General features: G+C 45.5%; 1 protein-coding gene across 1 annotated transcript; it reads right to left on the bottom strand.

Moving 5' to 3' along the window:
* Positions 1–506: 506 nt before the first annotated feature.
* Positions 507–17,152, bottom strand: PGLYRP3 (peptidoglycan recognition protein 3). Its single transcript, XM_002810168.2, has 8 exons — positions 16,843–17,152; positions 14,814–14,909; positions 11,250–11,451; positions 9,132–9,250; positions 7,273–7,425; positions 5,823–6,021; positions 2,541–2,659; positions 507–1,548 (listed from the first exon to the last, which is right to left on the bottom strand). Exons 2-8 carry the CDS (start codon positions 14,866–14,868, stop codon positions 1,370–1,372), a joined length of 1,026 nt encoding a protein of 341 aa, XP_002810214.2. The 5' UTR covers positions 14,869–14,909; positions 16,843–17,152; the 3' UTR covers positions 507–1,369.
* Between the last annotated feature and the right edge of the window lie 4,302 nt (positions 17,153–21,454).

Genomic DNA, 21,454 nt, shown 5'->3' with positions numbered 1-21,454 from the left:
ACAGAGTTTGACTCTTTCTGTCAACACCTTCCCTTGTTTCCAGATCAAAACCCGTGAAAACAAGAGCCAGCTCACGTGCTTCCAGTAAACAGCAGTACGTCATCACATCCCCATCTGAAAAAAAGGAGCTTCCCTCTGGGCAAGAGGAGCCCAGGTAGGGAGGGCTACAGAGCACCAGGGCTCTGGGCTCTCTCTCAGCCCAACACCCATTGGTACCCGGCCGGGCAAGGGCAAGTGGCAGGCACTGGGCAGCTTGTGTGGACACAGCCCTGGCCTGACCCAGAGAGGCACATGCTCCCTGCCTTCAGGGTGCTCTTGGGGGACATGGACATGGGACCCTAAAAATACAGTCACCATTACAGACAGATGACCAGAGCCAGCTCTGAGCCTTGGACTGGGAGGGAACAGGAACAGAGAGAATGCTGGTGGGATGGGGACACTATCCAGGAAGGCTGCCCCAGAGGGGAAGTTCCGAAGCAAATTGGCAAGGTGAACAGGGACCTGGGTCCACTCATTCATTTATTAATCCATTTCTTTAACAAACATCTGTAGAACCTATTAAACTCCAAACACTGCTGAGGAACTGAGGACAGAGATGAATAAAATAGAATTCCTCCCTTGGAGAAACTTACGACCCAGAGGAGAGGACAGACATATCTATAAATCATATCTATAAATAATTACAGCACTTAAGTAAGGGCTGCATCCAAATATGTACCAGTCCATGTGTGAGTAGAGAGGAGGGGTGGGCAAAATGACCTAGGTCATGGGTGAGGGATGAAGGGTGGAGGCTTCCAGGCAGAAAACAGGGAAGGCTCACCAGGCAGAGGGGAGGAGAGAGAGAGAGAGTGAGAAAGCAAGAAAGAAGGCGAAATAAGAAAGAGGGAAGGAAGGAAGGAAGGAGGGAGGCAGGGAGGGAAAGAAAAGAAAGCAAGAAAGCAAGAAAGCAAGAAAGCAAGAAAGCAAGAAAGAAAGAAAGAAAGAAAGAAAGAAAGAAAGAAAGAAAAGAAAAGAAAAGAAAGAAAGGGAAAGGAAGGAAAGAAAGAAGAGGAGACAGGGGTTGGGAGAGAGAGAGAAATGCCACAAGGACCAGCCCATTGTCTCGCCTGACTGAGGAGGTAAGTGCCCAGGGGAGAGGTAGGTGAAGAGAGGGGAAGTCTAAACTCAGACCAAGAGGGCTGCGAATGCCCAGCTGTGAGGTCTGGGGGCTCCTGGAGGATGTTGGCAGGAAAGGACATGACCATTCAAACCTGAGAAAGGATGGGCTGGCAGGGGAGGGGGACACAAGGTGCTGAGCCAGCTTGGCTGGTGAGGATTGGAGAGACCTGGCAGGGGAGGGAGGGCAGTCTCAGAGGGAGTGGGGCCTCCTTCAGTGCTTGAAATGAGGCCAGGTGCTGATGATGTTATACAAAGCCTGCCCAGGGGACAGGATGTTGACCACATCACTGTGGCCCATCAGCAGGTAGTTTGGAGTCAGGTACCCCTCAACCACGGCACACTGGATCAGGTCCTGGGCCGCCTCCAGCGCTGCAGCATTTGGAGGCTTTTCTGCAAAACACATTTTCCCAATCAGTCATTAGGGGCTCAAAGTTTCTTGATTAGGGAAGGGACAAGCACCTAGATCCCAGTTTCTTTCTTCCCCCACCACGCCCCATTCCACCATCACCATAGCCAACACATTTACGTAAATTGTGGCAATCAGGCACAAAAAGAAAACAAGGTCATTGCTTTCTCTGATTCCTCTGTGCCAAAGTTTCTTCCTAAAGGTTAAAAACTGCTGTGGAGGGGGCCAGGTGCAGTGGCTCACGCCTGTAATCTCAGCACTTTGGGAGGCCAAGACAGGCAGATCACGATCGAGATTGAGATCAAGATCACCCTGGCTAACACGGTGAAACCCCATCTCTACTAAAAATACAAAAAAATTAGCTGGGCGCCTGTAGTCCCAGCTACTCGGGAGGCTGAGGCAGGAGAATGGCATGAACCCGGGAGGTGGAGCTTGCAGTGAGCTGACAGCGCGCCACTGCACTCCAGACTGGGAGACAGAGCGAGACTCCATCTCAAAAATAACTAAATAAATAAATAAATAAAAATAAAAAACTGTTCTGGAGGAGAACTGCAGCACAACACACCACTTCTGAGCAGGTATAAAGCAGATACAGCACCACTGGGCCGCCCACTGGTTTTCCATAACAGGCAGTGGTGCTCCCCAAATTGTTGCCATGGCTAACAAGAAAGGGGACGCATTTGCCAACTGAGTGATAAAAGCACTGAAGTTTGCAAAAGACTTTTCCCCCCTTGCTCCGTGTTTGCCTTGGATGTAAAGCAAGGTGGAGCTGGGCATGGGGATGGGTGGATTTGGGGGTAAATGCTCTGTCTGAAAGGGGATCCTGGTGACATCCTGTATTAAGAGTCCACCTAAAGCTAAAATGTTCCATTCACACTGCCAGGCACTACAGGGCTGCCTTTCCCGCCATGCTTCCCAGACATGCCGCATGGTCCTTCAACCCCCAGCACCCTTCTACCCCATGCTCACCCCTTACCTACAAAGTAGCCGATGAAGGCAATTCCTAGGGCAATATCGTTGAATCCATAAGTGTGAGAGCCTAGGATGTGCCATCCAACCCCTTCATACACGCCACCATCCTGGCCCACCAGGAAGCTTAGGTCAGGAAAAGAAAATGAAGACAGTCACTCTGGGAAACAATTTAAATACTTCATTCACTCCTTCAACCACTCATTCATTCTTTCATCCATTCATCCGATATTGACTGGAGATCTCTTATGTGCCAATGTGGACAAGGACAGAAAACAAAACAAAACAAAAAAATACCACAATCCACTTCAATCTGGCCTTTGTTCCCACCACACCACTAAATCTGACCCCTCCAAGGTGAGCAGTGGCTTCCTGGCACTAAGTATAATGGACACTTATTTTACTTCTAGACTACACTGACCCTGTTGACCACTCTCTTAAAATGTTCTCTTCCCCGGGCTTCCACAACCACACCCCTCCTTGTTCTCCTCCTCCTGCTGCTCCCTCAGGCCCCTCTGCCACCCCACCTTACCTTCCTCAAACATGGTGCTCCTCCGCACTCTAGTCTAGGCCATTCTCTCACTCAACGTATTCGCCCTGGACAATCATTGCCACAGCTTCAAGTACTACCTGTAAAAACAGTCCAAGCAAACCCACCTTCTTCTAAAATTTCTCCAGCTAGAAAATTGGACAACACCCTGAATGCCTTCTACCCCCTCACTCAGCCCACCTGGCTTGTCAATTGTATTTCCTACACAGCTTCTAAATTCCTCCACTTCTTTCTAGACCAACTGCCATGATCCCACTCCAAGTCACTGGATCACTGCAATAGCTTCCTGCCCAGAGTTTTGCCTCCTTCCAACCCATTCTTAAAGTAGCACCCAGAGTGATTTTTCTAAAATACAAATCCTATCATAGGGCATGATCTCCCAAATAGTCTGCAGCTGCCTTTCAAATAGAGTCAGTCTCTCTGAGTCTCCTATGAGGCCCTCCACGATGTGGCCCCTCCCAGGCCTTCCCACCCTTACTACTCACCACTCCTCTCTTTCAAATCTATTTGTAATGCTCTGTCTGACCCCGGGCCCTGGCAAATGCTGTTCCTCCTCACCCAGACACTCTTCCCCCTTCTTTGCCTGAATAAACCCCACTCCTTATCCATGTCCCAGTGAGGATACTCCTCCCTCTAGAAGCCATTCTCAGACCCCAATCACCCCCCACAAAGCCTTGATTAGAGACTCATCCTATACATTATCCTGTTCTGCATCCATCACAGTGCTCAACACTTTGACTTGTAGTTACTTGTTAGCCCTCCTTCTCTCATATCTATCAGTGAACGTTGTCAGAATCAAAATGGAGTCACTTGTGTCAAACTCTAACAAAAATAAATAAAGCCAGGACGTTGAGAAGGGTGGACCCTCATGCACACAAGCCTACAATAAGAACTAGCACAAAGACTCTCTGAAGGACTCTTACGCACACATGCCTGTAACAAGAACTTTTGCCAAAAACTTTTGAAACTGCAGCTTGTTACTAGTCACAAGGACATCTGGCTGATGAAGAACACTTGTCCAGCACACTGTCTCCACTAATGAACTGGTGTCATCTCCTGCGATAAGTGCCAATGTTCTCTAGTGTTCCCTTTACTTCAAAACAAATGATGTACACTTTTCCCTTTTGCCTTTAAAAGCTTCCCCTAGCCTGAACCTCTTCGGATATGTCTATGATTCCTGTAGCATGCATATCCCAGATTTGCAAATTCCCTTTACACTCCCAAATAAAATACTTATCTTTATTCTCTTGCTTTTGTTTTTGTTTTTTCAGACAGGGTCTCACTCTGTTGCTCAGGCCGAAGGGCAGTGGCACAACAATGACTCACTGCAGCCTCAAACTACTAGGCTCAAGCGATCCTCCTGTTTCAGCCTTCCAAGTAGTTGGGACTGACTACAGGTATACATGCCACCACACCCAGCTAATTATTTTATTTTTTTGAAGAGATGGGGTCTCCCTATGTTGCCCAGGCTGATCTCAAACTCCTGACCTCAAGCAATCCTTCCACCTCGGCCTCCTAAAATGCAGAGATTATAGGCATGAGCCACCGTGCCTGGCCAAATTAATCATCTTTGGAGAATCTCTCTCTGTTTGTTGTTAGATTGATACATCTTGTCTAGCACCAGGCATATAGTAGCTATCCAATAACTATTGATTAAAAAACTAGAAAATAATGTGTGAGTGGGTGCTTTGTCCTGATTACAGTCCACATCAGGGTTACAGATGACATATCATGAGGCTGGAGCAGAAGGATATTGCAACAGGTTTTGAAAAGTCAAGGAATGGGGATCAAGTCTCTAAAGACTGAGTGAAAGAGGAAAACAAACATTCCCTCAACTTCTGGCATTTTCCATGTAGAATTTCCAGATTTATAGTCAATTTCCTGTTACCTGTACTAAACAACGATAGAAAGCCCATGGAAAATCCTGCAAAGTGAAGCAAGAGTTCTCTCCTGTTTGCAAAGGCTGCTTTTAAAACAGGAGTTAAAAGGAGAGACAGTAGGCCCAGAACAGCACATCTACCTGAGACTTTGTAAGATTTATTGTGATTAAGTCACAGATGAATAATTGAAATACATTATACTCTAGCCCTAAATCCTTCCTGCAAAAATTCCAAGACATCTTCCAAGTAGCTTCTTCTACTCTTCTACTCCATTAGTTTAATGTGTTTCTTTATTACAGACCTGGCATTAAAGGTACCAAAAGAGAATGTTTTGATCTCGCTCCCTGTCTTCAAACAGAAAAAGTATTGTCCCTATTGTAGAGATGAGACAAAAGAGGCCCAGAGAGGTTAAAAGTTCCTACATCTATAAAATGAGGTAAGTAACACCAGAGGAATAGCAGGATTCTAACATAGGAGAGAGCAAGTTTGGAGCTGGGCAGACTGAGGTAGGAGTGAGCAAGGCCTTTGTCTCTGACAGGTTAGAAGGGATTGTATTAAAAAGGTACAACCCTTTGTGGCCTCCCCTGAGGGTGTCACAGTCTTGCTTTATCACTAGGCTTCTAACGCCTTCTTTTCAGAATCTTCCCAACCACTTGTGGAGATACGTCCAAGCGAGGTAACTGACCATTAGCTATGCTCTGAATGATCCTCAGCCCAGTCTTGCAAAAATAAAATATGATGCCTTATGGAAAGCACCTAGCCCAAAGGAGAGGCTCAGGAAACATCAGTTCCCTCCCACAGCCTTCCTTCCTACAATCCTGAAGAAAAAGAGGGTTTTCTTGTTATTTATCCCACTTACTGATATCCAATGTCACAAAAGTTCCGTGTGTCCATGTGAAAGGACTGTATGTTTCGGACGACAGTCTGGCAGTCTGTGGATACAGTGCAGCTTGTGCCAGCGGTGTGGATGATGATGACGTATTTGGCTGGGAGGTTCATTTTCGGGCAGTGTGTCTCTCTGGCTTCCCAAGCAGATCGTTTGATGATGTTGGGGCAAACTGTGGTAAGACGAAAAACCAATGAAATAGGAATTTGTTTTTGCCTCTCTGTGAGCAATCGCTCAACTCCAGGCTGGATTATTCCTCAGCCTGTCAGGCCTCCAGCACCCATGGGCACATCCTAATGTAAGATCGGCTTTGGGATTCTGGGGAAGTCCAGTTGGGGGGTTTCTGATTCAGATGGCTGGAGCCAAGGGGCTGAGGCAAAAATCTACAGGCCTGATACCAGTAGAAATCAGTGTATAAGCAGAAGGGAAAGGACTCTGGGTTATACAGAGGCATGGTCATTGTCTTCAAAAGACCATGCATTGCAAATACATACGCAGGTATGTGCGCTTATGTAACAGGGCTATTACGCAGAAGTCACTGGACTCTCTGAACTGATCACACGTATTTGGAAACAACTTGAAATCTAGAAAGAACTGTACAAATATTAAGGAATTATCATTATTGAAGATAGTGCCTGTCCAAAAGCAAGAAATGTTTTATTTAGAGATTTACAATTTTAAAAAGCTAATTCTAAAAACATCATTGATCCCAAGAAAAGGTCCACACTAGCAGGAGTGCTTATTAATTTGACTGGTTTTAGGTTGCTGCTTATTCACTTCAAAATAGTGCATTATTTTCATTACTCAGCTTTTTGTTGTATGCACTCTGATGTCAGCATCATCTGTGAGCACAAGCTTTTCTCCGAGCTGTGGCCATGCTGGGGCCATGGCTGGTTTTTACATTTAGAAAGGTATGTAAGCTTATGTATGTCTTCGTGTCCCCACATAATAGATATAAATATGTATACATGCTAATCCCACTCCATTCCCACTCTATTTTTCTCCATAGCCTTTACGCCATCTAACATCATATATATTTCTTTGTTACTTTGTTCATTTTCTGTCTTTTCTCACTGAAGTGCAAGCTTCCTGAAGGTGAAGAGTTGCATCTGTTTTGTTCATAGCTGTATGCTCAGTACTTAGAACAGTGCCTGCTATGCAGTAAATATTTGTTGATTGAGTGAAAATCTCTGTACATATGTATTTGTTTTAAGAAGAAGTCTATGGCTATCTCATTCTGATGGGATGGAGAGGAGGCCAGGAAGATGCCCTCTCAGAATTTTCCAGATCTCAAAGTAGGCATCAGATGTTCTTGGTCCCAGAATCCCATGGGGTCTAACAGGAAAAAGCACTCCCATACATGGCTCCCAAACATGGCTGGGTGGTGACGAAGAGGAGGGCGAGGTGACATGGAGGGTCTTACCCTTCCTGGGCATCACTGGATGTTGAGGGTCCAGGCAGGTCTCTTCTTTCAGAAGAAGTGGCTGAATATACCTGGGCGACAGGTGACCCTTCTGGATGGCATAGGAGATCAGACTCTCTGCAGCTGATAAGGCAGCAGGGCTAGGACTGCTGCCTTAAAGAGGAGGACAGGGAGCACAGAAATGTCAGTAAGAAACTCCACCTGGACCAGGCACCTGAAGGGAGGATGATATTACCACCTGAGCCTGAATAACTGGATTGGAAGAGAGGAAACTGGCCCAGTTGCCAGAACAGAGTGCCTAAGAGGCAAGAAACTACTTAGATCTCTTAGAAGCCAAGGCTGAAAACTTCTTCCAAGAGCTAAGCTAAGACTTTATCCACTCCATCTCTAGGCAGAAGAGCTGGAAGGCAGTGAAGGATACATGCAAAGGGAGGCCCACCTGACCAAGTCAGGTGTGCACTAGCACAGGAGAAAAGGCAACCAGAATTTACTCATAGCTCCCCTGATCAGGTGTGCAGTAGGCTCTTTATGTCTGTTAACTCATAATTCTCACAGAAAACCTCTGAGAGAAATGCTGTTACCTAGCCCCATCTGTCAAATGAGGATGCTGTCAGAGAAATGCAAATCAAAACCACAATGAGATACCATCTCACACCAGTTAGAATGGCAATCATTAAAAAGTCAGGAAACAACAGGTGCTGGAGAGGATGTGGAGAAATAGGAACACTTTTACACTGTTGGTGGGACTGTAAACTAGTTCAACCCTTGTGGAAGTCAGTGTGGCGATTCCTCAGGGATCTAGAACTAGAAATTCCATTCAGCCCAGCCATCCCATTACTGGGTATATACCCAAAGGACTATAAATCATGCTGCTATAAAGACACATGCACACGTATGTTTATTGTGGCATTATTCACAATAGCAAAGACTTGGAACCAACCCAAATATCCAACAATGATAGACTGGATTAAGAAAATGTGGCACATATACACCATGGAATACTATGCAGCCATAAAAAATGATGAGTTCATGTCCTTTGTAGGGACATGGATGAAATTGGAAATCATCATTCTCAGTAAACTATCGCAAGAACAAAAAACCAAACACTGCATATTCTCACTCATAGGTAGGAATTGAACAATGAGAACACATGGACACAGGAAGGGGAACATCACACTTCGGGGACTGTTGCGGGGTGGGGGGAGGGGGGAGGGATAGCACTGGGAGATATACCTAATGCTAGATGACGAGTTAGTGGGTGCAGCGCACCAGCATGGCACATGTATACATATGTAACTTACCTGCACATTGCGCACATGTACCATAAAACCTAAAGTATAATAATAATAATAATAATAATAAAATGAGGATGCTGGCAAGTGCTGGTTCTGTATGTATTATTTCTCAACTCCATCCCTGTTCTGTGCTTTTCTCTATTTTTCTAGGGGCTAGAAGCCTGCAAATTATACCTCCAGATTTCCTTGCCTGCTGCCTTCTGGTCAGTTTCTACCAATGGTAGAAACTGGAATAAGAGATGAGCCATGCTTCTCTGCCTCTGGCAGTCACAGCATCTATGTCAAACAACCTCAGACTTTAGAAGTGACAGCAATAACCGTGAGCTCAAGCAATGCCCATGCAGGCTTCAGCAATATCACAAGAGTACAGACCAGTAAAGAGAGGCAGAAGACAAAATGTATGCATGTCACAGAATCCAAAGGAGAAAAGAACTTCAAGAGAAGGATGATCATCAGAGAAGGTAAGTATGATGTAGGGTGAAAAGATGAGTGTTGAGCCTTGGGAGTGGAGGAAAAGAGTGTACACAACTCTCTAGTACAGGGTCCGCAGGGAGTGACCCTTACCTATCTTATTGCCAAAGAAGGCGATGCCCAGGGAAATGTTGTTGTAGCCCTGGGTGTGCAAGCCTTGGATGTTCCAGCCAACACCTTCATACACCCTGCCATCATCCCCAACCAGGAAGCTGACAAGAAGGAAATAATGGGTTTACTGGCAAATCCTCATAAATGAAAACCTCTCACTGATCCTCAAAAGGAAAAGGGGTTCTGGAGGCTCATGAGTAAGTACTATGTTCCAATAACATAACAATGGGAGGTGCAGAATAACCGGTTTTAGACCTCCAAGAGACATGGGAATATATTTTAATTTTTGTTGCAATTTAGCTTGCATGTGTTTTCCAGAACCTCACTTTAAAAATACTCATTTGGTTCAAAGTGGAATTTGACTGCATGACACTCAAGGACCTGAGGACATTAGTCCAACGCTTTTCAAGAGCTTAAAAATTAATACACCAAACACTTGTTTTTAAATTATAGGACCAAACACTTGAACATTCTCTAAAACAATTATGCCAGATTCAATAGTTCATTTTGTATTGATGTTTTCCTTCAGATTCTCTTTGGGAATTTCCTTAAGCTCTTCTTTATCATAGAAATTTGTTTAGAATGTTCCTTTTTAACATTTACTTTTTAAATCAATTTTTTATTCTACTTCTTTTATTCCTGCCTCTTTATAATTTCTCTCCTCCACTTTCCAATCAGTCTTCAGAATTGATGTTTTCACACCTTTGCCGTATTCATCTTTTAATAGAACATGAGTTTCCACAGCAAACTGAACACAGAAAGAACACCTACCTTAGGTCAAGGAAAGACCCTGAACTGAGTCAGGCCGACTTTCCACCCTACACCGATGTCAACCTGAGGAATGGGTGTGGAGCCTGGTGTGTCCACCCCTTCCCTGGCTTTGCTGCCAGTACTTTCACAGGTTCCTTGGTCACTCCTGCAGCAGCCTGTGGTTAGTACACTGTGAACAGTCCCTTACAGCTACTGTCAGCTGCATTGCAAAAACTGGAGATTGTCAAGTTGTCAGGTTGAAACCTGACTTAGAGATGCAGTGGCTGAAATAACAGGAATACAGTGACCAAACCAGACAACACAGCAGCGACAACAGCAGGATGGTGGAGGTGCTGGTGGCAGGGGCAGCAAGTGAGTCGTGGTTGACACGGCATGCCCCATGGGCAGACAGGGAAGACCCAGCCATCCCAGAGGTGTTGGGGGCCAAAACCAGGGCCTGCAGCTGCTCTTATTTATTTGTGTTTAAAAATAAATACAGAAATAAATAAGAAGACTTAGATTTTCCTTTCCAAAATGGATAATTCAGAAATTATTTATGTTTGTCTTTAGAGTTCCACGCGGGACAGCCCCATTCCCACTCTCTCTTTCCCTCTCCTTCTACATGTGTCTCCTCATTCTTGAGGCTAAGGGAGAAAAGGTTCTGGGCTTCCACTGATGATCCCCAGAGCAGAAACTCAATGCACAGTGTACAGCTCCTTCATGCCCTCCCTTGTTTCTTGCGGGTCTCTCCTCCCCGCCATTCCCAACGCCCACTCTCCCCGGTAGGGTCCCCGGACTCGCTGTCAGAGTGGTCCTTCAGGGTAACAAGTGGGACACTGCTTCCCAGGTGCGAGTCCCTGTGAGGTGGAGAGGAGCAAGGGCTACACTGGCAGGTACCCTCACACAGCTCTGGGTACATGCTTCCTCTCTCTGAGCAGAGCTTTTAATTCACAGGCTTTCCCACCTGTGAAATAAGGGTAGGAATATGGGTAGGAACCCATTTCTCAGAGTAGCTGGGAGGGCCAAATTGGGTGATATTTGTGAAGACCTCTGTAAACTGTAACGTTTCATGAGTTCCAAGGGCTCAGTTAAAACTGCAGTTGTTACATAACCTTCCGTGCTTTTTCACAGGAGCACCAGAATCGAAAGCCACTTAAATAAGTGGCTTAGAGTCATCCCTCTTACAATCCCCGAAGGATTCGGATTTTGTTTGATTTCCCTTTTACCATTTCTATTCATTACAAAAGCAACGTAAATGAGGCCCAGAAAATAAGAGCCACAGAGAAGGGGAAGTGGGAAGCACCCTCGTGACTTTGGATGTGGGCCTCAGGGACTTGGCTAGCCTCTTACTTGTACGCCACGTCGCACCAGCCTATGGTGTAGACGGAATGGGACTGCAACCCCCTCAGCATCTGGCTGCAAATGCTCTGCTCCTGGCACTGCATCCCTGGGAGCTGGTCTGTGATGATGTAGGCCACAGGCAGGGTCAGCAGGGCCCTGCAGGAGAGCGGTCTCGCCCCCCACTCCTTGCGGGAGACGATGGAGGGAGTATCTGTAGGGAAGACCACAGAATGGCACATAGCAGGCCCTGCCCATCTTCCCCCAACAGGTCGACCGTGTGCCCTGACTTCTCATGCTCAGGCCCAGCCTGCCCCTCCCATGGGAGACACCCTGGGGGAGCCCTTCACCCCCACAGCCCCCTCCTCCTCTCCACCACGGCTGAACCACTGCCCAGACACACGCTGCACTCAACCTGGGAAGTCATGCCGCCTTGTTCCCAGACAATCTCTCCTTGTCTTTCCCAGAAGGGCAAATCCCATCCCCTACTGCCCCCTGGCCTACATGCTCCCCTCCTTCAGAAAGCACCCCAGCCAACCCCGCCACCCAACCTGGGGCTCTGAGCTGCCTCCTTAGCCCAGAAGCCTGAGGATGCATTTTCCTCACTGCCATTTGCCCTGCTCTCAACTGTGTCTCTTGTCTTCCCCTCCCCTAAGAACCGTGACTCTCTGAAGGAAGCTCTATCAGTCTCCTCAACTAGGGACTCCAGAGCCCACAGGAGGCTCCATAAACACGGGGTCTGCACCTCTTCCTTCCAGGCGAACACTCCCTAGCGGCAGGGCTGTGAGATCCCACCCACGGCGGCAGGCTACCTCAGGGCTCCCTTTCTCCATTCTCATCATAGGAGCCTCAGGAGCACTCTGAGGGACAATGGACACACTGTCATGCTGGAGCTGGGAGTGGAGGACATGTCTTTTCTCTCTGGGTTTTTTCTCCTTCTCTCTCTCTCTCTCTTTTTTTTTTTTTTGAGGTGGAGTCTCACTCTGTCACCCAGGCTGCAGTGCAGTGGCACGATCTCAGCTCACTGCAGTCTCCACCTCCTGGATTCAAGCGATTCTCTTGCTTCAGCCTCCCAAGTAACTGGAATTACAGGTGCGTGCCACTATGCCAAACTAATTTTTTGTATTTTTAGTAGAGACAGGGTTTCACCGTGTTAGCCAGAATGGTCTCGATCTCGTGACCTCGTGATCCACCCTCCTCAGCCTCCCAAAGTGCTGGGATTATAGGCGTGAGCCACCGCGCCCAGCCTCCTTCTCTTTCTTCATTTGAGTTTCTCTTCTTTTTCTCTCTTTAGGCTGAGGAACTCCCCTTTGCCTAAGGACTCAGGATGATCCATGGGAATGGTTGGAAATGAACCTCTTGGGATTCCTCCCCACTCCATTGACTGTCAGCCCAGACATTATCAAGTCCTGAGAAACATTTCTGACCACTTAAGAAGCCCCAGCCAATCTCCAAACCGCCTCACCATTGTGACCCTTGTGAATGAACTGTGAGATGCTGACAAACAGGTCCATAAGCCTCTGGGACAAGCCTCTGGCTTGGGTCTCATTCCAGGAGAACTGTGGAAAATCCTCTGCAAGAGAGCACGGGTGCATTGGTGCACTCCTTGGAGTGCACGTGGCCAGCAAGCTCAGAGGCTGGGCCAGACATCCCACTCCGCAGTGCATAGCCTCTTCTCCTCCCCAGGTCACCTAACGTCTTCTAGTAAGCACACAGAGGAGAACCACAGAAGTCTCTGGCCTTGGCCTGCCTCTGCCTTCCACATCTGCCCAGAGAGGCTTTTGTCCTCCCACCTCCCCCAGCCTCCCTCCATTCCAGGAGCACTGCAGTCTCGCCTGCTGCCTTATCTGGGCAGTGCCAACTTTCCTGATTCACCGGCAGACCTACTAATCAAACCATGGGTACCCAGCAGAGTGTCACATACCAAGACAGTCGTGACATGTTGAGCTAACACACATGTCCTAATCACCTATTGGTGCCAAACAAGGTTCTTGAAACAGAAATATACAGATCATTGTGACTGCCTTCAAAAACTAGACGTTTTAGAGACGTTTTACTGTGGATTAGCCACTGCCAGCCTGTCCTTATCCCCCACTGCTCCCATTCAGTACCAGGGGTCCTGGGAGCAGTAGCCAGTGGCAGCAGTGACATTGTCAGCAACCCCACCTCCCACAGACCAGCCCTGTGGTTACAAAGCACATCCAAGGATGCTATCAGAATTGTGGCTTAAAAAAACTTCATGAGTTAAGCAAAGCAACTATGCTCTCTAAACAGAAGGGAAACCAAGTCTTAGGGAAGTTAGGTTACTTGTCTAACATAACAGAGGTTTTAAGCGTAGATTTAGATTCCAATCAGAATATCTGAGCCCGAAGCCCCTGTTCATAACAACTGTACTCTACAGCCTCCCCAAAGTTGTCAGATGAACTTGGGTTAGTCACTGCCACAATGTGACCTGTTTCTCTTCCTACAAGACAAAGTCACCGAGGGTCTCCACCATGGTTCTGGAGTTCTGTCCTTCTGTGAAATCAAGAGCAAATACATGACCAGGACACCAAGTCCAAGGTGTGCTAGAGAGACTGCTGAGGACAGGAGCCCACCTCAGCAGGCAGAGAGCCTGAGCTGTGAAGGGGACACAGAGGACTAGGGAGGAGGAGGGAGGAGCCTGGAGAGGACACTTTACAAATGAAACCCACAGGACTCTCAGAGTGGAGGAGCAGCCCGCAGGCCAACACTGACACCTGGCAGGCAGGACAGGGGCAGGGCAGGAACCAGGAGGCAGGGATGAGGACCACACAAAACTCCCTGCCTTGCTTGGGCAAGTTAATTTCCCCATCAGGGCCTTAGCTTCTCCATTCATACAATGAAAGGCCTGTGAGTTTCTCTAACACTAACTCCAGGTAATCCCATTAAATTTGCTGTCTGAGTAGCAGAGGACAGAGAGAAAGCTATATTACATTTTTCCTTCAGAAGGAGGTCTGCGTATGTAAGACAAACTGAAAAACATGTCATATTTAAGAATCACCAATCTCACTTTCATTTTAATTCAACAGCATTTGTTTACTGAACATTGCTATGTGTCTACTCTTATGTATAAAACGATAAGAAATCTTCTTAATCTAGAGAAAGGGCATTGCTACTCTTGGGGAATTTGCTTTTATTTACAAATGTAGACCCAAGTGCTGGGTTTAACTACTACTGGTATAATAATGATGGTGATAATAATTAAATCATAGCTACAAATTACCCAGCACTTACTACTTGGGCATTGTGCTAAATGGCGCACACTTGTGATCTAATTTAATCCTCAAAAACAACCCTAAGAAATGAGCAATATTATCCTTTTATCATGGCAGCAAATAAGATTCAAAGAAATTGAATAACTTGTTGAAGACCATAACAAAGGGCAGGCAAGGTTTTGAACAAAAATCTGTAAACCCTAGAACAGGGCTCCAGATTGCAAAGCTACACTATACACTAACAAAGGGAAAGCACTTGGATGGGTTTCTATTATTAAACTTGAGAACGGTCTTCTCTTGCTCATCAAAAGCACTTCTGATACAAGTAAAGAAAACTTACCCGAAGCCTGGAGACCCAGAATGGAGAAGGCAAGAAGCCACAGGAGCATCCCCATGTGGTCCCAGGACTCTGACCGGGAGAGTGTGGACGGCAGCCCTGGAAGAGAGGCTAACAGTTAACACAACCGTGCTAACTCTGCAAGTGGAGCACCCACCTACTATGTGGCACCACTGTCTGCCTCCCCTACCATCCTGTGGCTTCCTGAGGGCCAGCACCTGGCTCAGGCTTCTCAGGGCCCCTTAAACACATCAGGTGCCCAATAAATGTGAGGACACTAATGGCTATGTCTAGCCACCGACTCCCCACGCACCTCCTGTTGCCCTGGGCAACTCCTGGTTCCTCATAGAAGCGCAGTGCCTGATCTTAGGCCTTTCAGGGTAGAAAATAACAATTTCTAAAATCCTCCAGGTAGCTGTTATGTAAAAACCCTGTGTATGTATTTTCATATCTAGTGATGCAATTTCATATTTGATCCAATTTTTATAGGTAAGAACATTGAGGCTCAGACAGAGTGAACTATAAGCAGAAGCAGGCTTGGCTTCGCCCCCTGCACCATTTGAGAGTCCCAGGTACATAAAGTCATTCAATTCAGTCATCCACTCTGCAAAGATCCCTGACAGCTGTTTGACTAACCTCTTCTTTAGTGAGAATCATAATAACAGCTACCACTTACTGACTGCATTCTTTGTTCCGAGGTTTTTGCTGAGGACTCCATGGATATTCACTAAATAGTCTCACAATGACCTATGAGACCCACACTTATCATCAGAACACTGGGCCTCAGAGAGTTTGAGTCACTTGTCCTAAGTTTCCCAGATAATAGAGTCAGAGCCAGATTCATACCCAGGTCTGTCTGACTCCAGAGCCTCTGCCTGAAACTTCACAACTTGTTTGAGTTTCTGACGGACATTCTCAACGTGGGCCCAAGAGGTTGAACTATAGGATCACTATAGTCTTTTCCAGCTCCAGGAATCTTTCCTGCTTTTTCAGGTAGAAGTGAATTGCTTACTCATACTCAGTCAGACTGAAACTTCAGCTCTATGAGCTACCACCCAAAACATCAACTTTCCCCCCAATTTTCCTACTGACAAAATAATATAAAGTGGAGTTTGAAACAAAATGGGATTGATCATTGCCCTCCAGGGTTTTTAAACTGCAATCAGCAGTCCCCAGATGGAAAATTTTTAAAACCATGTCTTAAGAGTAGAGCACGTGGAAGCCTCCTGGGTCAGGACAAGCAACCACTTAGCAGATAACACCCAGGATTCCATTCATTCAGGAAAACTGCAGTGAAGACAAAATGAGCCAATTACAAATGAGGCAGGCACCTAATAAATATAAGGAAAAATGTTCAGCCTCCCTCGTTAGTTAAATGAGAGGTAAGGATTCACTTTCCCAAGATTGAAGCCCTGTTAGGAGCTAGCCTCCTGCAAAGCTACTGGAAGCCACTATCAATTCTGGTTTGCACCCCGGTCATTTAATCACGGTGCTTCCACAACCATGAAAAGTCAGTATGGCAAATCCTGCCCCAAGTTTGTCATATCATACATCCAAAATATCAAGGCTTCAGCCCAGTCCCTGACCTTGCCAGAGACAGAACTGATAGTGTCTCCAACCCACACCATGAACTGCAAACACTAAGCTGGTAGGATAAGCTGGAGCCAAGGATTTACCACCTTGGCTCACATTGCTGTGCATCCTGTATACTTAAAGAAACATTAGAGTAGGAGACAAGTGAGACATAATAGATAAGAATTTAGGGCTCTACAGAAAAGGAAGAAATTGGGTAGAGGTAACCCCAGAACCCACAGCCTTGCCAAGAAAGATCCAGCAGTGGTGAAATCAAATTCATTTAGAAGAATTTAGAATGAAGAAAGTTTTCTTATTTGGAGAAAGAGTTCCAAAAGGGAGATCAGGGGAGTTTCCCTACCATGTACACATTTTAACCCTATAGACTTCAGTCCCATTGCTGGAAGAGGGCTTCTAAAGAAACACACACACACACACACACACTCAAACTCACAGATACCTGAGGGTTCTGTGCTGTCCCAGCCCAGCAGGTCAGGGTGCAGTTGGCTCGCCCCTGATTGGCCAGCAGCTCCTTCCCTTCCAGACTTGGCCTCCAGGCCCTGCCCTTCTTCTCCAGCTGGTGCCTCCTCAGGCCTTCACTCCCCCTGGCCCTAGAGGGCACTCCCTCCCTGGGAATGGAGCACTTGGGCTCTGGCTTCCCAGAGAAAAGAGGAGAGCCCAGGATCCCTAACAAAAGATGGAAGAGAAGAGAAAGGCAGAGGGCTGAGCCTCCAAGCCAGCTCCATTTACAGCACCCAGAGAAACTTAAGTGGGAACAGACCCAGGCTGAGAGCACCTGGGGACCCGCCCTGTGAATAAGCCCAGGTAGCTCCTCCCTGGGAAAGGGCGTGATTGCCCAACACTCCCTGATTTCCTTCCTCATCCCCAGCCCTTATGCCTTGTAGACCTGGGGTCCCAGGGGTTCTGTCCCTGACATCTGGGAACTTCCTACCAATGAAGATCTATCTGTTCCAGGTTCCACTGGAGTCACCAGCAGGGGCAGGAGGAAGGGACAGAAATTGAAAGGCACATTCCCAGGAGGCAGCTAGCAATGTGTCATCACTAGAACTTATTCTGACCCTGTAGCTATCATGCCCATTCATCCACCACTGCATCTCAACTTCAAACTCTTCCCTTGAAACAAACCAAGGCTCTCCCCTCCTCAGGCATTCCTGACAGTGGCCCTCAATCCTCAACTCTGGTCTCCAAGAATCCCTGTCTTTTCTCTGAAGAGGCTGATGCATAAGACTTTCCAGTCGGGCTCAGCCAAGAGTACCTGAGCTGCAGCCCCCTGGATAGGGAATGCTCAGGCCAGAGGTCTTGGAAAGTACCATGCACCCTTTAGAAGATACTTGGATACCCACTCTGTTCTATACACTGATCAGCCCAAACCACACTTCAGGGACAAAAGCTGAGGAGACCTCTCCTAGACCCCACAGCCTCACATGGCTGCCAGCATCTGAGGGAGACATGCTGAGTGACCTCCATTTTCCATACGGTGGGGAATCTTGGTTGAGGACCTCAGAGGCAGACATCTAGCAAGGGGACTGGGAATTATAGTTGGTGACAATGACAGACACTACCTTATGAGTCTGAAAGTTTTATTTATGACTTTGGATCTTTTGCAATCATGATTAAGTCCTTAAAATGAAAATGGTTCTTAAGCTCATCTTTAGAACAGCAAGTTAGGGAGAACTGAGAGACTGTCTCACTCTAAGACCAGACATGGAAGAGAAGAAACCCAAGTGATAAAGGGAGCAGTGACAGCCCACAAAAGGAAAGGAAAATGGGTAGGATCCTGCAGTCCCCATCTAGAGATCGAAGGACACCAAGGGATTATCTGGCAGAAAGTCTGAAGCAAGACCACTGTTACCCAAATGGTATTTTCATTAAAATTAGAGAAAGTGTTCCTTCTACAGGTAAAAGTTATAGCTAATATGTTAATGAAAGCAATTAGGATAAACAGCTACTTTGTATAAATTATGTAAATTGAATTATTAAACAAAATAGCACTTTGAATTTTTAATCACAATAATTAGGAACTCAAAGTCACTCACATATAATTTTTTTTAGTTATACTTTAAGTTCTGGGGTACATGTGCACAACATGCAGATTTGTTACATAGGTATACATGTGCCATGTTGGTTTGCTGCACCCATCAACTTGTCATTTATATTAGGTATTTCTCCTAATGCTATCCCTCCCCCAGCCCCCAACCCCCTGACAGGCCCCAATATGTGATGTTCTCCTCCCTGTGTCCATGTGTTCTCATTGTTCAACTCCCACTTATAAGTGAGAATATGTGGTGTTTGGTTTTCTGTCCTTGTGACAGTTTGCTGAGAATGATGATTTCCACCTTCATCCACGTCCCTGCAAAGGACATGAACTCATCCTTTTTTATGGCTGCATAGTATTCCTTGGTGTATATGTGCCACATTTTCTTTATCCAGTCTATTATTGATGGACATTTGTGTTGGTTCCAAGTCTTTGCTATTGTGAATAGTGCTGCAATAAATGTATGTGTGCATGTGTCTTTATAGCAGCATGATTTATAATCCTTTGGGTATATACCCAGTAATGGATGGCTGGGTCAAATGGTATTTCTAGTTCTAGATCCCTGAGGAACTGCCACACTGTCTTCCACAATGGTTGAACTAATTTACCCTCCCACCAGCAGTGTTAAAGTGTTCCTATTTCTCCACATCCTCTCCAGCATCTGTTGTTTCCTGACTTTTTAATGATCACCATTCTAATTGGCGTGAGATGGTATCTAATTGTAGTTTTGATTTGCATTTCTCTAATGACCAGTGATGATGAGGATTTTTTCATGTGTCTGTTGGCTGCATAAATGTCTTCTTTTGAGAAGTGTCTGTTCATATCCTTTGTCCACTTTATGATGGCGTTGTTTGTTTTTTTCTTGTAAATTTGTTTAAGTTCTTTGTAGATTCTGGATATTAGCCCTTTGTCAGATGGATAGATTGTAAAATTTTTCTCCCATTCTGTAGGTTGCCTGTTCACTCTGCTGATAGTTTATTTTGCTGTGCAGAAGCTCTTTAGTTTAATTAGATCCCATTTGTCGATTTTGGCTTTTGTTGCCATTGCTTTTGGTATTTTAGTCATGAAGTATTTGCCCATGCATATGTCCTGAATGGTATTGCCTGAGTTTTCTTCTAGGGTTTTTATGGTTTTAGGTCTTACATTTAAGTCTTTAATCCATCTTGATTTAATTTTTGTAGAAGGTGTAAGGAAGGGATCCAGTTTCAGCTTTCTGTATGGCTAGCCAGTTCTCCCAGCACCATTTATTAAATAGGGAATCCTTTCCCCATTTCTTGTTTTTGTCAGGTTTGTCAAAGATCAGATACTTGTAGATGTGTGGTGTTATTTCTGAGGCTCTGTTCTGTTCCATTGATCTATACCTCTGTTTTGGTACCAGCACCATGCTGTTTTGGTTACTGTAGCCTTGTAGTATAGTTTGAAGTCAGGTAGCGTGTTGCCTCCAGCTTTGTTCATTTTGCTTAGGATTGTCTTGGCTATGCAGGCTCTTTTTTGGTTCCATATGAACTTTAAAGTAGTTTTTTCCAATTCTGTGAAGAAAGTCAGTGGTAGCTTGATAGCATTGAATCTATAAATTACTTTGGGCAGTGTGGCCATTTTCATGATATTGATTCCTTCTATCCATGAGCATGGAATATTCTTCCATTTGTTTGTGTCCTCCTTTATTTCATTGAGCAGTGGTTTGTAGTTCTCGTTGAAGAGGTCCTTCACATACCTTATAAGTTGGATTCCTAGGTATTTTATTCCCTTTGTAGCAATAGTGAATGGGAGTTCACTCATGATTTGGCACTCTGTTTGTCTGTTATTGGTGTATAGGAATGCTTGTGATTTTTTCACATTGATTTTGTATCCTGAGACTTTGCTGAAGTTGCTTATCAGCTTAAGGAGATTTTGGGCTGACACAGTGGGGTTTTCTAAATGTACAATCATGTCATCTGCAAACAGGGACAATTTGACTTCCTCTTTTCCTAATTGAATACCCTTTATTTCTTTCTCTTGCGTGATTGCCCTGGCCAGAACTTCTAATACTATGTAGAATAGGAGTGGTGAGAGAGGGCATCCTTGTCTTCTGCCAGTTTTCAAAGGGAATGCTTCCAGCTTTTGCCCATTCAGTATGATATTGGCTGTGGGTTTGTCATTAACAGCTCTTATTATTTTGAGATACGTTCCATCAGTACCTAGTTTATTGAGAGTTTTTAGCATGAAGGGCTGTTGAATTTTGTCCAAGGCCTTTTCTGCATCTATTGAGATAATCATGTGGTTTTTGTCATTAGTTCTGTTTATGTGATGGATTACATTTATTGATTTTCATATGTTGAACCAGCCTTGCATCCCAGGGATGAAGCTGACTTCATTGTGGTGGATAAGCTTTTTGATTTGCTGCTGGATTCTGTTTGCCAGTATTTTATTGAGGATTTTCGCATTGATGTTCATCAAGGACATTGGCCTAAAATTCTCTTTTTTGTTGTGTCTCTGCCAGGCTTTGGTGTCAGGATGATGCTGGCCTCATAGAATGAGTTATGGAGGATTCCCTCTTTTTCTATTGATTGGAAAAGTTTCAGAAGGAATGGTACCAGCTCCTCTTTGTACCTCTAGTAGAATTTGGCTGTGAATCTGTCTGGTCCTGGACTTTTTTTGGTTGGTAGGCTATTAATTATTGCCTCAATTTCAGAACCTGTTATTGGTCTATTCAGAGATTCAATTTTTTCCTGGTTTAGTCTTGGGAGGGTGTATGTGTCCAGGAATTCATCCATTTCTTCTAGATTTTCTAATTTATTTGCGTAGAGGTGTTTGTAGTATTCTCTGATGGTAGTTTGTATTTCTGTGGGATCAGTGGTGATATCCCCTTTATTATTTTTTAGTGCACCTATTTGATTCTTCTTTCTTTTCTTCTTTGTCTTGCTATCAGTCTATCAATTTTGTTGATCTTTTCAAAAAAACCAGCTCCTGGATTCATTGATTTTTTGAAGGGTTTTTGGTGTCTTTATCTCCTTCAGTTCTGCTCTGATCTTAGTTA

Source organism: Pongo abelii, chromosome 1 (assembly GCF_028885655.2).
Source record: "Pongo abelii isolate AG06213 chromosome 1, NHGRI_mPonAbe1-v2.0_pri, whole genome shotgun sequence".
Taxonomy (NCBI): Eukaryota; Metazoa; Chordata; class Mammalia; order Primates; family Hominidae; genus Pongo; species Pongo abelii.
The sequence above is the reverse complement of the archived record's forward strand: the minus strand, read 5'-3'. Positions and strand labels throughout refer to the sequence as shown.